This window comes from Pongo abelii, chromosome 1, assembly GCF_028885655.2.
Source record: "Pongo abelii isolate AG06213 chromosome 1, NHGRI_mPonAbe1-v2.0_pri, whole genome shotgun sequence".
Lineage (NCBI taxonomy): Eukaryota > Metazoa > Chordata > Mammalia > Primates > Hominidae > Pongo > Pongo abelii.
This window is the reverse complement of record NC_071985.2, coordinates 205,150,418-205,166,153: the sequence shown is the minus strand read 5'-3', so window position 1 is coordinate 205,166,153 and position 15,736 is coordinate 205,150,418. Positions and strand designations below refer to the sequence as shown.

Below are 15,736 nucleotides of genomic sequence, written 5' to 3'. Positions count from 1 at the left end.
TCACTTGAACCCAGGAGGTAGAGGTTTCAGTGAGCTGAGATCACACCATGGCACTCCAGTCTGGACAACAGAGTGAGACTCCATCTCAAAAAATAAATAAATAAAATAGCCAGGCATGGTAGCATGCCCCTGTAGTCCTAGCTACGTGGGAGGCTGTGGCAGCAGAATTACTTAAGCCCAGTAGTCTATATACTAGACAGGGCATAAATATAGTTATATTTAATATATGTGTGTATGTGTGTGTATGTGTGTATATATATATATATATATATATATATATATGGATTTGATGGCCATATAAACTCTCTCTTTTTTTTTTTCCTACCTTTAAAAATATAAAAACATGGGTCGGGCGCAGTGGCTCATGCCTGTAATCCCAGCACTTTGGGAGGCCGAGGCGGGCGGATCACAAAGTCAGGAGATCGAGACTATCCTGGCTAACACAGTGAAACCCCATCTTTACTAAAATTACAAAAAATTTAGCCAGGTGGTGGCGGGCACCTGTAGTCCCAGCTACTCGGGAGGCTGGGGCAGGAGAATCGCTTGAACCCGGGGGACAGAGGTTGCAGTGAGCTGAGTTCACACCACTGTACTCCAGCCTGGGCAACAAGAGCAAAAGAAACTCCATTTCAAAAGAAAATATAGTTTATACATACAGTGGAATATTATTTAATCTTAAAAAAGAAAGAAATCCTACAATATGCTAACAACATAGTCAAACCTTGAGGACATTAATATGAGTAAGCCAGTCACAGAACAATAAATACTGCATGATTCCACTTCTGTGAGGTATCTGAAATAGTCACATTTATAGAAGCAGAGAGTAGAAGGGTAGTTGTCAGGGGCTCGGGGATTGAAGGCAGGGGTGATAGGGAGTTGCTAATAAATAAGTATAAAGTTTTAGTTATGCATGATGAGTAAGTTCTAGAGATCTGCTGTACAACATTGTGTTTATAGTTAATACTGTAGGCTGGGCGCGGTGGCTCACGCCTGTAATCCCAACACTTTGGGACACCGAGGCAGGCAGATCACGAGGTCAGGAGTTCAAGACCAGCCTGGCCAACGTGATAAAACCCCATCTCTACTAAAAATACAAAAATTAGCTGGGTGTTGTGGCAGGCACCTGTAATCCCAGCTAGTCAGGAGGCTGAGGCAGGAAAATTGCTTGAACCCGGGAGGCAGAGGTTTCAGTGAGCCGGGATCCCGTGCCACTGCACTCCAGCCTGGGCAACAGAGTGAGACTCTGTCTCAATCAATCAATCAATCAATCAATAGTTAATACTGTATTGGCCAGGTGTGGTGGCTCACGCCTATAATCCCAATACTTTGGGAGGCCGAGGCGGGCAGATCACGAGGTCAGGAGTTCCAGACCAGCCTGACCAACATGGTGAAACCCCATCTCTACTTAAAAATACAAAAATTAGCCGGGCGTGGTGGCGTGTGCCTGTAATCCCAGCTACTCAGGAGGCTGAGGCAGGAGAATCGCTTGAACCTGGGAGGCAGAGGTTGCAATGAGCCAAGATCACGCCACTGCACTCCAGCCTGGGCAACAGAGTGAGACTCCGTCTCAAAAAAAATAATAATAATACTGTATTGTACACTTAAAAATCTGTTCAAAAGGTAGATCTCATAGTAAGTGTTATCACTATAAAATAAGATTGAAATTTAAAAAAACACACACAGTGAGAGACCACCACGAGTACACTAGGATGGCTAAAGTTATGCAATTTAAAAGACTGACAAGGCCGGGTGTGATGGCTTACGCCTGTAATCCCAGCACTTTGGGAGGCTGAGGCAGGCAGATCACCTGAGGTTGGGAGTTTGAGACCAGCCTGATCAACATGGAGAAATCTCATCTCTACTAAAAATACAAAATTAGCTGGGCGTGGTAGCACATGCCTGTAATCCCAGCTACTTGGGAGGCTGAGGCAGGAAAGTCGCTTGAACCTGGGGAGCAGAGGTTGCAGTGAGCTGAGATCGCGCCATTGGACTCCAGCCTGGGTAACAAGAGCGAAACTCCATCTCAAAAAAAGGCCAGGTGCGGTGGCCCACACTTGTCATCTCAGCACCTTGGGAGGCCAAGGTGGGCGGATCACCTGAGGTCAGGAGTTCAAGACCAGCGTGGCCAATATGGTGAAACCCCATCTCTATTTAAAATACAAAAAATTAGCTGGGCGTGGTGGCACGCACCTGTAATCCCAGCTACTCAGGAGGCCAAGGCAGAAGAATCAATTGAACTCAGGGGGCGGAGGTTGCAGTGAGCTGAGATCGCATCATTGCATTTCAGACTGGGGGACAAGAGCGAGAATTCGTCTCAAAAACAAAACAAAACAAAAAAGACTGACAATATAGGCCTGGTGCAGTGGCTCACACCTGTAATCCTAGCATTTTGGGAGGCCAAGGCAAGCAGATTATTTGAGGTCAGGATCTTGAGACCAGCCTGGACAACATCGCGAAACCCTGTCTCTACAAAAAATACAAAAGTTAGCTGGGTGTAGTGGCCTATGCCTGTATTACCAGCTACTCGGAGAGAGGATCCCTTGGGCCCTGGAGGTCAAGGCTGCAGTGAGCCATGATCGCACCACTGCATACCAGCCTGGGTGACAAAGTAAGACCGTCTCAAAAATAAAAATAATAAATAAAATAAAAGACAAGACCAGGCATAGTGGCTCACACCTGAAATCCCAGCACTTTGGGAGGCCGAGGCAGGCAAATCATGAGGTCATACGTTCAAGACCAGCCTGGCCAACATGTTGAAACTTCGTCTCTACTAAAAATACAAAAATTAGTTGAGTGTGGTGGTGCACACCTGTGATCCCAGCTACTCAGGAGGCTGAGACAGGATAATTGCTTGAACCTGGGAGGCGGAGGTTGCTGTGAGCCAAGATCAGGCCACTGCACTCCATCCTGGGGGACAGAACAAGATTCTGTCTCAAAAAAATAAATAAATAAATAAAAGACAATACCAGGAGTTGCTGAGGATGAGGAGCAACTGGATTCTCATACACTGGTAATAAGGATGTAAAATAATAGAAGTACTTAGGAAAACACTTTGGCAGTTTTTTAAAAAATTGAACATACTTCTACATATGTTCCAGCCATTCCATTGGCTGTTATTAGTAATGGCCAAAAGCTAGAAACAGCCCAAACATCCATCAATAAGTGAATAGATGTGAACAATCTGTGGTATATTCATATAATGAAATACTGCTCAGCAGGCAGGGCGCAGTGGCTCATGCCTGTAATCCCAGCACTTTGGGAGGCCGAGGAGGGTGGATCACCTGAAGTCAGGAGTTCAAGACCAGCCTAACCAATATGGTAAAACGCTGTCCCTACTAAAATTACAAAAATTAGCCAGGCGTGTTGGCTTGCAACTGTAATCCCAGCTACTGGGGAGGCTGAGACAGGAGAATTGCTCGAACCCAGGAGGTAGAGGTCGCAGTGAATTGAGATCACACCACTGCACTCCAGCCTGGACAACAGAGCGAGACTCCATTTCTGCAAAAACAAAGAAATACTACTCAGCAATAAAGAGGAAAAAATGATTGCCAATGTCACTAACTTAGGTAGATCTCAGTTATGCTAAGTAAAAGAAGCTGGACAAAAAAGAACATATACTGTGAGTCCATTTTACATAAAATTTTAGAAAATCTATATGGAAAGCAGATCATTATTTGACTTGGGTTAGGGAGGATGAAATTATAAAAGAATGTGATGAAATGGAATGGGGTTTATAGGTGGTAAAATTGTGTCTCCCAAAAAGATATGTTCAAGTCCTAGCCCCCAGTACCTGTTAATGTGACTTTACTTGGAAGTGGAGTCTTTGCAGGTATAATCAAGTTATGATGAAATCATTCTGGATTATGGTGGGCTCTAATCCAATAACTAGTGTTATTTGAGAAGAAGGAAATGTGGACACAGACATACACGGGGAGACTGCCATGTGACAGAGCAGAGGTCGGGATGATACAGTTTTTTGTTTTTTGTTTTTTAATTTTGAGACAGAGTTTCACTCTTGTAGCCTAAGCTGGAGTGCAGTGGTGTGATCTCGGCTCACTGCAACCTCTGCCTCCCGGGTTCAAGCAGTTCTCCTGCTGAAGCCTCCCAAGTAGCTGGGAGTACAGGTACCTGCCACCATGCCCAGCTAATTTTTGTACTTTTAGTAGAGATGGGGTTTCACTATGTTGGCCAGGCTGGTCTCGAACTCCTAACCTCAGGTGATCCACCCACCTCGGCCTCCCACAGTGCTGGGATTATAGGCATGAGCCACCACGCACGGCCATGGATGATATGTTTATAGACCAAGGAATATTAAGGATTGCTAGCAGCCACCAGAAGCATGGAGTGAGCCATGGAACAGGTTCTCCCTCAGAGCCTCCAGAAGAAACCAACATTACCAATACCTTGATTTTGGACTTCTAGCCTCCAGACCTATGATAGAATAAATTCCTGTTTTTTTAAGCCACCCAGTTGTGGTAATTTCTTAGAGCAGCCCTAGAAAACAAATACAGGCAGGACGCGGTAGCTCACACCTGTAATCCCAGCACTTTGGGAGGCCAAGGTGGGTAGATCACCTGAAGTCAGGAGTTCAAGACCAGCCTGGCCAACATGGCGAAACCCCGTCTCTACTTAAAATACAAAAATTAGCCAGGCATTGTGGCACGTGCCTATAGTCCCAGCTACTAAGGAGGCTGAGGCAGAAGAATTGCTTGAACCTAGGAGGCGGAGGTGGTTGTGAGTCGAGATTGCACCATTGCACTCCAGCCTGGGCAGCAGAGTGACTCTGTCTCAAAAAAAAAGAAAAGGGGGGCCAGGTGCATTGGCTCCCGCCTGTAATCCCAGCACTTTGGGAGGCCAAGGCAGGCAGATCACAAGGTCAGGAGTTCGAGACCCACCTGGCCAACATAATGAAACTCCGTCTCTACTAGAAATACAAAAAAAATTAGCCGGGCATGGTGGCAGGTGCCTGTACTCAGCAACTCGGGAGGCTGAGTCAGGAGAATCACTTGAACTGGGGAGGCAGAGGTTACAGTGAGCCAAGGTCGCGCCACTGCACTCCAGCTTGGGCAACAGTGCAAAACTCTGTCTCAAAAAGAAAGGAAAGGAAATAAATACAGGAGTGATATGTTCATTCTTGCAATTGTGATGATGATTTCACAGGTGATATATGGCAAAAGTGGCCAAATTGTACATGTTAAATATGTATACAGTTGTACATATTTACAGTATTATTGTATGTCAGTTATATCGTATTAAAGCTGGTTTGTTTTTTGTTGTTTTTTTTTCCAAAGAACATTTAAAAAGGAAGGCCCAGGCCAGGCATGGTGGCTCATGCCTGTAATCCCAACACTTTGGGAGGCTGAGGTAGGAGGATCACTTAAGGTCTGGAGTCCAAGACCAGCCTGACCAACATGGTGAAACCCCGTCTCTATTAAAAGTTAGCTGGGCCTAGTGGCACACACCTGTAATCTCAGCTACTCAGGAGGCTGAGGCAGGGCAATCACTTGAACCCAGGAGGCTGAGGTTGCAGTGAGCCGAGGTGGTGCCAGTGCACTCCAGCCTGGGCGACAGAGTGAGACTCTGTCTCAAAAAAAAAAAAAAACAGGAAGGTCCAGCTGGGTGTGGTGGCTCACATCTCTAATTCCAGCCCTTTGGGAGGCTGAGCTGGGTGAATCACTTGAGCCCAGGAATTTGAGACCAGCCTGGGCAATATGGCAAAACTCCATCGCTACCAAAAATAAAAAAATTAGCCAGCCCAGTCTCTAAATAAATAAATACATACGTACCTACATACATACATACATACATACATACATACATACATACTTTTTAAAAAATAAAATGGGGCGGGGCACAGTGGCTCACGCCTGTAATCCTAGCACTTTGGGAGGCCGAGGCGGGTGGATCACAAGGTCAGGAGATTGAGACCATCCTGGCTAACACGGTGAAACACCATCTCTACTAAAACTACAAAAACTTAGCCGGGCATGGTGGCACGCACCTATAGTCCCAGCTACTCGGGAGGCTGAGGCAGGAGAATCGCTTGAACCTGGGAGGCAGAGGTTGCAGTGAGCCGAGATCAAGCCACTGTATTCCAGCCTGGGCGACAGAGCAAGATTCTGTCTAAAAAAAAATAAAAATAAAATAAAAATAAATAAATAAAATGGAAGGTCCTTGAGGGAGGATCATCTGAGCCTAGGAGGTGGAGCTGCAGTGAGCTGTGATCGCACCACTGCACTCTAGCCTGGGTACAGAGTGAGACCCTGACTCAAAAAAAAAAAAAAAAAAAAAAAGGAAGGTCTTGTTCAGAAAGAAAAGTTGTATATAGAATGGGACTGGAAGTTGCTTATTCAAGCAACAAAAGAGTTGAAAAATTTGCCAAGTACTAGCTAATTAGCCCAAATACTGTCTGAGAAGTATAAATTAAAAGTAAGAAATGAATAACTTTCTGATTCCAGAAATGACAAATTGTAGTTTTTTGTTGGTTTTTTTTTGAGATGGAATCTTACTCTGTCGCCCAAGCAGGAGTGCAGTAGCGTGAGCTTCAGCTCACTGCAACCTCCATCTCCCAGGTTCAAGCATTCTCCTGCCTCAGCCTCCCGAGTAGCTGGGACTACAGGAACATGCCACAACATCCGGCTAATTTTTGTATTTTTTAGTAGAGACGGGGTTTCACCATGTTGGCCAGGCTGGTTTTGAGTTCCTGACCTCAGGTGATCCACCCGCTTCAGCTTCCCAAAGTGCTGGGGATTACAGGCATGAGCCACCACACCTGGGCAACAAATTGTTATTGGTGAATAACATCTCAGAACTGTGATGAGGTGAGATAACTTTATCAAATGCTTCACAGAGAAGACTGAGATTTAAATCATAGAATTATAGAATATCACCCAGAAAGAGACAAACTTAAATTCCAGTGGTTCCTAAACCACTGATTTAAAAACCTAGTTGGGCACGGCCAGGCATGGTGGCTCACGCCTGTAATGCCAGCACTTTGGGAGGCTGAGGCAGGCGGATCAACAAGGTCAGGAGATTCAGACCATCCTGGCTAACACGGTGAAACCCCGTCTCTACTAAAAATACAAAAAATTAGCCAGGCGTGGTGGCAGGCGCCTGTAGTCCCAGCTACTTGGAAGGCTGAGGCAGGAGAATGTCATGAACCCAGGAGGCGGAGCTTGCAGTGAGCCGAGATTGCACCACTGCACTCCAGCCTAGGCGACAGAGTGAAACTCCATCTCAGAAAAAAACCTAGCTGGGCATAATGGCTTGCGCCTATAATCCCAGCAGTTTGGGAGGCCAAGGCGGGAAGATAGCTTGAGCCCAGGAGTTCAGGATATCCTGGGCAACAGAGTGAGACCCCCATCTCTATTTTTAAAAAATTTTAAACAAAATCTAAAGAGGGACATCTGAGTCATAGGAGAAGTTTTGTGAAAAAAAAATATTTATATATAGATACATGTAATTTCATTTTTCATCCTGATTTTCTGAATCAGAATTTCTGTTAACATTTCTTGGGAATCTGTGTTTTCTAAAAAGTCTCTAATGCTTCTGAAGGAGCAAATTTGTTTAGGAGCCACCAGTTCAGTCCAAACCTTTGCTTCACAGATGAGGACACTCAAGGTCTAACTGAACTTTTTTGTGCTAATAGCTCTTATCAAGGTCTAGAACTAGAATCCTGGCCACTTGTTTGCATATACAGTTCCTTTTTATAATGTGATATCTGTGTTAACACTTTTAATGTGAAATTGTTTTATAAACAATCATAAATAAATGAAATATATCAGTTTGAAAATTTGTTGATTTCTTACTTATATAGGGGCTAATATATACTGTGACCAAAAAAATCTTTATAAACAAGATTGGGAGGTTTAACATAAACATTACCTTTATTTATCTCATTTTTAGGCGACTGAGTCAAAGACCAACACCAGAAGAACTAGAACAACGCAATATATTGCAACGTGAGTCCAGTTATGGAAATAAAGTTGTATAGATTTTCTTTGTATGTTTCTGACTTTAATATACATAAAAGAAAAAGGAAGCATTTGCTGCAAGGGCTAAGGGAGAGTGTTCCAGCCAGGCAAGGACTATTTATTTCCCCATGAAGGAACAGAGCTTACCAAGCTTCCTTTGGAAGATGCTATTATGGTATTGTTTAGTGTGCTGTGATACTCTAGAAAGCTTTGTTTCAGTGTTCTCACCGTATCCTGGAACTGCCTTGGGCATTTGGGAGGATTTGACAGTATATGGGAGATGTGCCCAATTTTTCTGTGTTCAGGGAGCTAAGGAGGTAGCTGTGCATATGGAGACCTTCCTATTCCTAGAATGTGAGGGCTGGGGCCCAAAGCAAGTCCCAAATGCAGCAGTTTTCTTCTTGGTTTAATCCCTTAAGACTTTCTTACCTCTGTAGTTACCAAATGGGACCATATATTTAATTTGCTGTCTGTGTACATAATTAACTTCCTGAAATAGCATTCTAATCTAGTACATATTTGATTTGTTTTTCCAGAATATAGAGTGAAATTTGGCCTTAAAAGTCTCCTCACTGAGAAGGTTTGGGCTTCCTTAGGGCTATTTTTGAGCATGTTCAGTCTGACCAATCTATCCCCTGTTCTCTCAGCACTACTTGGGTATACATAACTTAATCACTTAGTAAATTTTCTAGGGTGGGAGCCCTTATAGACATATCACACAAAACTCAATGTGATCGCCATTGTCCATTCTTAGCAGTTACTCTTGAGCAAGAATCTTCAGGCTTTTCCTTAAAGCGTATATAGTAAACATTTTGGGTTTTGCAGGCCAAAAAGCAAATGAACAACTATACATAATAGGTACTTAAAAAACCATTTTAAAATGTGAAGACTATTCTTAGCTCATGGGCAGGAAAAATACAGGCAACTGGCGAGATGTGGTGCCATAGTTTGCTGACTCTTGCTCTTAAGTATTTGTATCGTTGACAAGAAAATTGTTTTGTTTAGCCATCCCCAAAGTTAGTATTTTATTCTGATTTGGGCCTATAAGAAATATCTGGGCCGAGGCGAGTGAATCACGAGGTCAGGAGATCGAGACCATCCTGGCTAACACAGTGAAACCCCGTCTCTACTAAAAATACAAAAAAATTAGCTGGCATGGTGGCGGGCTCCTGTAGTCCCAGCTACTCGGGAGGCTGAGGCAGGAGAATGGCGTGAACCCGGGAGGCAGAGCTTGCAGTAAGCCGAGATTGCGCCACTGCACTCCAGCATGGGTGACAAAGCGAGACTCCATCTCAAAAAAAAAAAGAAAAAAAAAAAGAAATATCTGGGCTGGGCACGGTGGCTCACGCCTGTAATCCCAGCACTTTGGAAGGCCGAGGCGGGCGGATCATCTGAAGTCAGGAGTTCGAGACCAGCCTGACCAATATGATGAAACCCTGTCTCCACTAAAAATACAAAAATCAGCTGGGCATGGCATGTGCCTGTAATCCCAGCTACTCGGGAGGCTGAGACAGGAGAATCGCTTGAACTCGGGAGGCTGAGGTTGCAATGAGCCAAGATTGCACCATTGCACTCCAGCCTGGGCAACAAGAGCAAAACTCCGTCTCAAAAAAAAAACAAAAAAGAAATATCTGTAATGTAATTACTAAAAGTTTGATATGCAAATTGTCATTTGTGAGTAATATTCTTTCCTTCTGATTGGCAACTGTAGCTAAAAATGAAGCTGATCGTCAGGCAGAAAAACGAGAAATTAAACGTCGGCTCACTAGAAAGGTACTACTGCCTGTGTGTTCAGTTAACTATATGTGTTATATTTGGATGGCCTATTTGATTGGAAATGAATTCGCAGCTAGGCACAGTGGCTTGTGCCTGTAATCCCAGCGCTTTGGGAGGCCATGGCAGGAGGATTGCTTGAGCCCAGGGGTTCAAGACCAGCCTGGGGAAAACGGTGAAACCTTGTGTGTACATTTAAAAGAAAAAAATGAATTTTCAGCCTGGGCAACATGGCAAGACCCCACCTCTACAAAAAAAAAAAGATATATTAGCCAGGCATGGTGGTATGTGCCTGTAATATCAGCTACTTAGGAGGCTGAGGTAGGAGGATCATTTGAGCTTAGGAGGTTGAGGCTGCAGTGAGCTGTGATTGTGCCACTGCACTCCAGCCTGGGTGACAGGGCAAGACCCTGTCTCAAAAAAAACAAAACAAAAAACCACCTGATAACCATAATCACTGGGAGTGGGACCTCCAGGGATCAACAGTGTCGAAAGCTCCCCCAGGTGATTCCAATGAAGATTGAAGCACTGGGTTAGAGGCAATTTGAATGCATGATTGATGCCTAATTATTGGCTTGGTGAACTAAGAGGCTCCATTTCCTTCAGCTCAGTCAAAGGCCAACTGTGGCTGAACTCCTTGCCAGGAAGATTCTGAGGTTTAATGAATATGTAGAGGTAACAGATGCTCAAGATTATGACCGGCGAGCCGACAAACCTTGGACCAAACTGACCCCTGCTGACAAGGTACCTGGAAAGCACTCTCTTGCTTTTTTTCTCTTTCTCTTTTTCTCTTTATTTGGAGGATCCAAGATACTAACTAGAAGGGAGAACCATAAACAAAACTTCTAGTCTTAATATAATATTAAATTTCAAATCAAGATACAAAATGCCAAGTTGAACAAGTCAAAACGTTATACTAACTCAGTATGTTTTGGTTACTTCACTACCAATACTGAAAGAAAGAAAATCCCTGCTATATCACAGAGTAAAAATACTGGAAGGAATAAATACATTTCAAACAGTGGTTGTTTGGTTAGAGGGAGTTTGGGCTATATATTTTAGTAATTACCAATATTTCATTTTTATAATGCTGTGAAAAACTATAAAAGCTGGCCAGGCATGGTGGCTTATGTTTGTAATCCTAGCACTTTGGGAGGCCAAGGCAGAGGGATCACTCGAGGTAAGGAGTTCGAGACCAGCCTGGCCAACATGGTGAAACCCCATCTCTACTAAAAATACAAAAATTAGCCGGGTGTGATGGCATGCACCTGTAATCCCAGCTACTCGGGAGGCTGAAACAGGAGAATTGCTTGAACCTAGGAGGTGGAGGTTGCAGTGAGCCGAGATCATGCCATTGCACTCCAGCCTGGGCAGCAGAGTGAGACTCCACCTCAAAAATAAAAATTAAAAATTAAAATTAAAAAAAAAAAACTAGCCAGGTGCAGTGGCTCACACCTGTAATCCCAGCACTTTGGGAGGCCGAGGCAGGTAGATCTCTTGAGGTCAGGAGTTCAAGACCAGCCTGGCCAACATGGTGAAACCCTGTCTGTACTAAAAATACAAAATAGCCAGGCGTGGTAGTGCGCACCTGTAATCGCAGCTATTCGGGAGGCTGAGGCAGGAGAATCGCCTGAACCCAGGAGCTGAAGGTTGCAGTGAGCTGAGATTGCACCACTGCACTCCAGCCTCAGCAACAGAGCGAGATTCCATCTCAGGAAAAAACAAAAACAAAAACAAAACTATAAAAGCTACAATATATCTTTCAAGATTTTCAAGTATTTTGATTAAACTAGAAATTTTAGTTTTATTATGAGACAGATGGGTATCATTGTGTTGACCTGGTGTCTGGGTTGCCTGTGAGGGGTTGCAGTGACTTACAAAGTTAAACACAGTACAGAAAAATGACAAGTTACACTGCTGTGCAAAGCAGCCAGAAGAAGCTGAAACATTTTTGTTTCTACTCCGCAGGCTGCCATAAGAAAAGAATTAAATGAATTTAAAAGCTCCGAGATGGAGGTTCATGAAGAGAGCAAACATTTTACACGGTAAGACCCAAAAGACCCAGTCATATATGTGCTAGGTAGAGTTTTCCAAAAAATTGTTCAGATATGAAGGGCTCTAATGACGTCAGTAAAAAGGAAAACACTCAGTGTTGATTGCAAGACTGCATTCAAAGGGATGAAAAGTAAGAAGCAATAGTGAATGCCTAGGCCAGGTGCAGTGGCTCACGCCTGTAATCCCAGCACTTTGGGAGGCTGAGGCAGGTGGATCACCTGAGGTCAGGAGTTTGAGACCAGCCGGACCAACATGGCAAAACCCCATCTCTACTAAAAATACAAAAATTAGCTGGGCCTGGTAGCAGGCGCCTGTAATCCCAACTATTAGGGAGGATGATGCAGGAGAATCACTTGAACCTGGGAGGTGGAGGTTGTAGTGAGCTGAGATCGCGCCATTGCACTCCAGCCTGGGTGACAAGAGCAAAACTCCATCTCAAAAAAAAAATAAATAAGTAAATGCCTATTCTGATTATGGCATTTCATGTATATTATTTAATCCTTGTAATAAACATGCAAGATGTGTTAACATCCCCATTTTATCACTGAGGAAACGGAGGCTCACAATGGTTAAGTAACTTGGTTGACTTGCTAGTAAATTGCAGAACCAGGATTCGGAGAAAAAAATCAATGACTTCAAGGATATGAGGTGCTCTCTTCCTTGTACCTTACTCTCTCAGGTTATAAATGAGGAGACTGTGCTAAGTTAGACAAGATCTTGCCCTCTCTGGTTTCGGTTCTGTCTAGCACAGTTGATCTTACCAACTTAATGTATAAACAACATTTTAATTAGCTGTCTTCATGAAACAAGCCAAGAAATCCAACAAAGCCAACAAGCCAACAAATCAAGTGTTTTGATTTGAAATTACGGTTGTGATTAAGGACCCACCCATATCCAAAGAATCAGCTAGCCACAAATGGAATCAGTGAAAGTATCTTTACATGATTCTTAGAACATTTACAAAAAGAGGCAAATGAGACTGAGTGCAGTGGTTCATGCCTGTAATCTCGACACTTTGAGTGGCTGAGGCGGGAGGATCGCTTGAGCACAGGAGTTTGACACCAGCCTGAGCAACATAGTAAGACTACATCCCTACAAAAAAAAAAAAAATCTATTTTTTGATTTAGGCAGGGGCCTGGCGCAGTAGTACACACCTGTAATCCTAGCACTTTGGGAGGCCAAGGTGGGAGGATCACTTTGAGACCAGCCTGGGAAACATAGTGAGCCCCATCTCTACAAAAAATAAACTTAAAAAAAAAATTAGCGAGGTGCGGCCGGGCGCTGTGGCTCACACCTGTAATCCCAGCACTTTGGGAGGCCGAGGCAGGTGGATCACGAGGTCAGGAGATCGAGACCATCCTGGCTAACACGGTGAAACCCCCCTCTACTAAAAATACAAAAAATTAGCTGAGCATGGTGGTGGGTGCCTGTAGTCCCAGCTACTCAGGAGGCTGAGGCAGAAGAATTGCTTGAACCTGGGAAGCGGAGCTTGCAGTGAGCCGAGATCACACCACTGCACTCCAGCCTGGGTGACAGAGCAAGACTCCGTCTCAAAAAAAAAAAAAATAGCCAAAAGGTGCAGTGGCACGCTCCTGTAGTCCAGTTACTCGGGAGGCTGAGGTAGGAAATTCACTTGAGCCTGGGAAATTGAGGTAGCAGTGATCCATGGTCACACCACTGCACTGAAGCCTGGACAACAAAGATGCCATTACTAAAAAGAACAGTTTTTGCTAAAGGAAAGAGTTATAGAGACTGTGACATTTACGCTAGATCTTAAGGTATATAAAAAAAATTAATCTGAACAAAAAGGAAGGAAAGAACCTTGTAAGCAGAAGGACCAGTATAGGCTGGGCGCAGTGGTTCACACCTGTAATCCCAGCACTTTGGGGAGGCTGAGGCAGGTGGATCACTTGAGGCCAGTTGGAGACCAGCCCGGCCAACACGGTGAAACCCTATCTCTACTAAAAATACAAAAATTAGCCTGGCATGGTGGCATGCCTGTAGTCCCATATACTTGGGAGGCTGAAGCAGGAGAATCGCTTGAACCCCAGAAGCAGAGGTTGCAGTGAGCCGAGATCGCGCAACTGTGCTCCAACCTGGGCAACAGAGCAAGACTGTCTCTCAAAAAAAGAAAAAGAAGGACCAGTTTAAGCAAGACGATGGGAGAGAGGAAAACACATGGTGTTTCTGGGTAACAGAAAATGTAGCTGGATCAGAGGATGTTTGGGGCAGTGTGGTGAAAATAAGCTAGAAAATGGGTTGCAGTCCCTCGCAATGCTTTGACTGTTGTGCTAGGATGTTGGAACCATTGGCAGTTCATAAGCAGGAAATTCTGTGTATTTCAGAACAAGCTCTGATGCAAACAAGGAAGATGATATGGAAGGATGAAGAGACTAGCAGCAAGGGAAACAGGAAGTGTCTGAAATAATCATAGTGAGCATAGTGGTAGCTCACACCAGAGATAGTGAGAATGCAAAGGTGATAGATTTGAAAGACATTTCAAGCATAGAATCAACAAGATGTGGCAATCTGTTGGATTCCAGAGATGAAATAAAGGAGTAGTCAAAATGACTCTGATATTTTTAACTTGTGTTTTTTGAGGTCTGTGAAGGTGATAAGGAGTTTAGCTGAACAGTTAAGTTTATTCAACAAATACTGAGCACCTACCACATGATAGGTATAGTGCTAGGTCCTTGGGATACAGCAGGAAATAAGATAAAGTCTCTGTCCTCAATGAGGCTTTATTCTTTTTTTTCTTTTTTTTCTTTTTTTAATAGAGATGTGGTCTCACTATGCTTCCCAGGCTGGTATTGAATTCCTGGCCTCAAGTGATCCTCCCATCTTGGCCTCCCAAAGTGTTGGGATTACAAGTGTGAGCCACTATGCCTGGCCAAGCTTTTATTCTAAAAGAAGAAGGCAGACAATAAACAAGCTAGAAAATAAATTGCATGTGTTTAGTTTGAGGAGGCTATGATACATGGAGATACCCAGAAGACCATTAGATATGCAGCCTAGAATCCAGAAAGAAAGCAAAGTCTCAAGATACAAATGAAAGAAGATAGTGGACCTTTAGGGGGGATTTTTTTTGTTTTTTTTTTTTTTGAGACAAGGTCTCACTCTGTCACCCAGGCTGGAGTGCAGTGGCGTGATCGTGGCTCACTGCAGCCTCAACCTCTCAGGTTCAAGCCATCCTCCCACCTCAGCCTCCTCAGTAGCTGTGACTACAGGCACAGGCCATCACACCTGGCTAACTTTTTGATCATTTGTAGAGACAGGGTCTCCGTATGTTGCCCAGGCTGCTCTCAAACTCCTGGTTTCAAATGATCTTCTCACCTTGGCCTCCCAAAGTGTTGGGATTGATTACAGGCATGAGCCACTGTGACTGGCCGAGGAAAGTTGTTTTTTATTTAAAGGGTAGACAGAGGAAAATGAACCAGGACAGCATACTGAGAAAGATCAATTGAAGAAGAGAGAAAATTACGGAAAAGATAGTGTTACAGAAGCCAAGAGAAGAGTTCTTTGTTTTTTTGTTTTTTTTTTTTGAGACGGAGTCTTGCTGTGTCAGCCAGGCTGGAGTGCAGTGGCGCGATCTCGGCTCACTGCAAACTCCGCCTCCCGGGTTCACGCCATTCTCCTGCCTCAGCCTCGCGAGTAGCTGGGACTACAGGTGCACGCCACCATGCCCAGCTAATTTTTTGTATTTTTAGTAGAGACGGGGTTTCACCATGTTAGCCAGGATGGTCTCAATCTCCTGACTTCGTGATCCGCCCACCTCGGCCTCCCAAAGTGCTGGGATTACAGGCGTGAACCATCGCGCCCAGCCGAGAAGAGTTTTAAGAAAGAAGGAAGCAGATGAGGAGTATCAGATGTAACAGAAAAGTCAGGTAGAATTAGAGCAGAGGAAAGGCAGTGTTAATTAGGTATAACATTTCATT

At 44.1% G+C, this 15,736-nt stretch overlaps 1 protein-coding gene across 12 annotated transcripts in view; it reads left to right on the top strand.

The window, feature by feature from the left end:
• The window catches only part of PHACTR4 (phosphatase and actin regulator 4), a 145,972-nt gene that overhangs the window by 126,326 nt on the left and 3,910 nt on the right, over nucleotides 1-15,736 (top strand). For all 12 annotated transcript variants that reach the window (XM_054560277.2, XM_054560229.2, XM_024251833.3 and 9 more), the window contains 4 exon segments: nucleotides 7,906-7,961; nucleotides 9,685-9,746; nucleotides 10,353-10,490; nucleotides 11,715-11,791. In XM_054560277.2, the coding sequence (XP_054416252.1) occupies nucleotides 7,906-7,961; nucleotides 9,685-9,746; nucleotides 10,353-10,490; nucleotides 11,715-11,791 (333 nt within the window).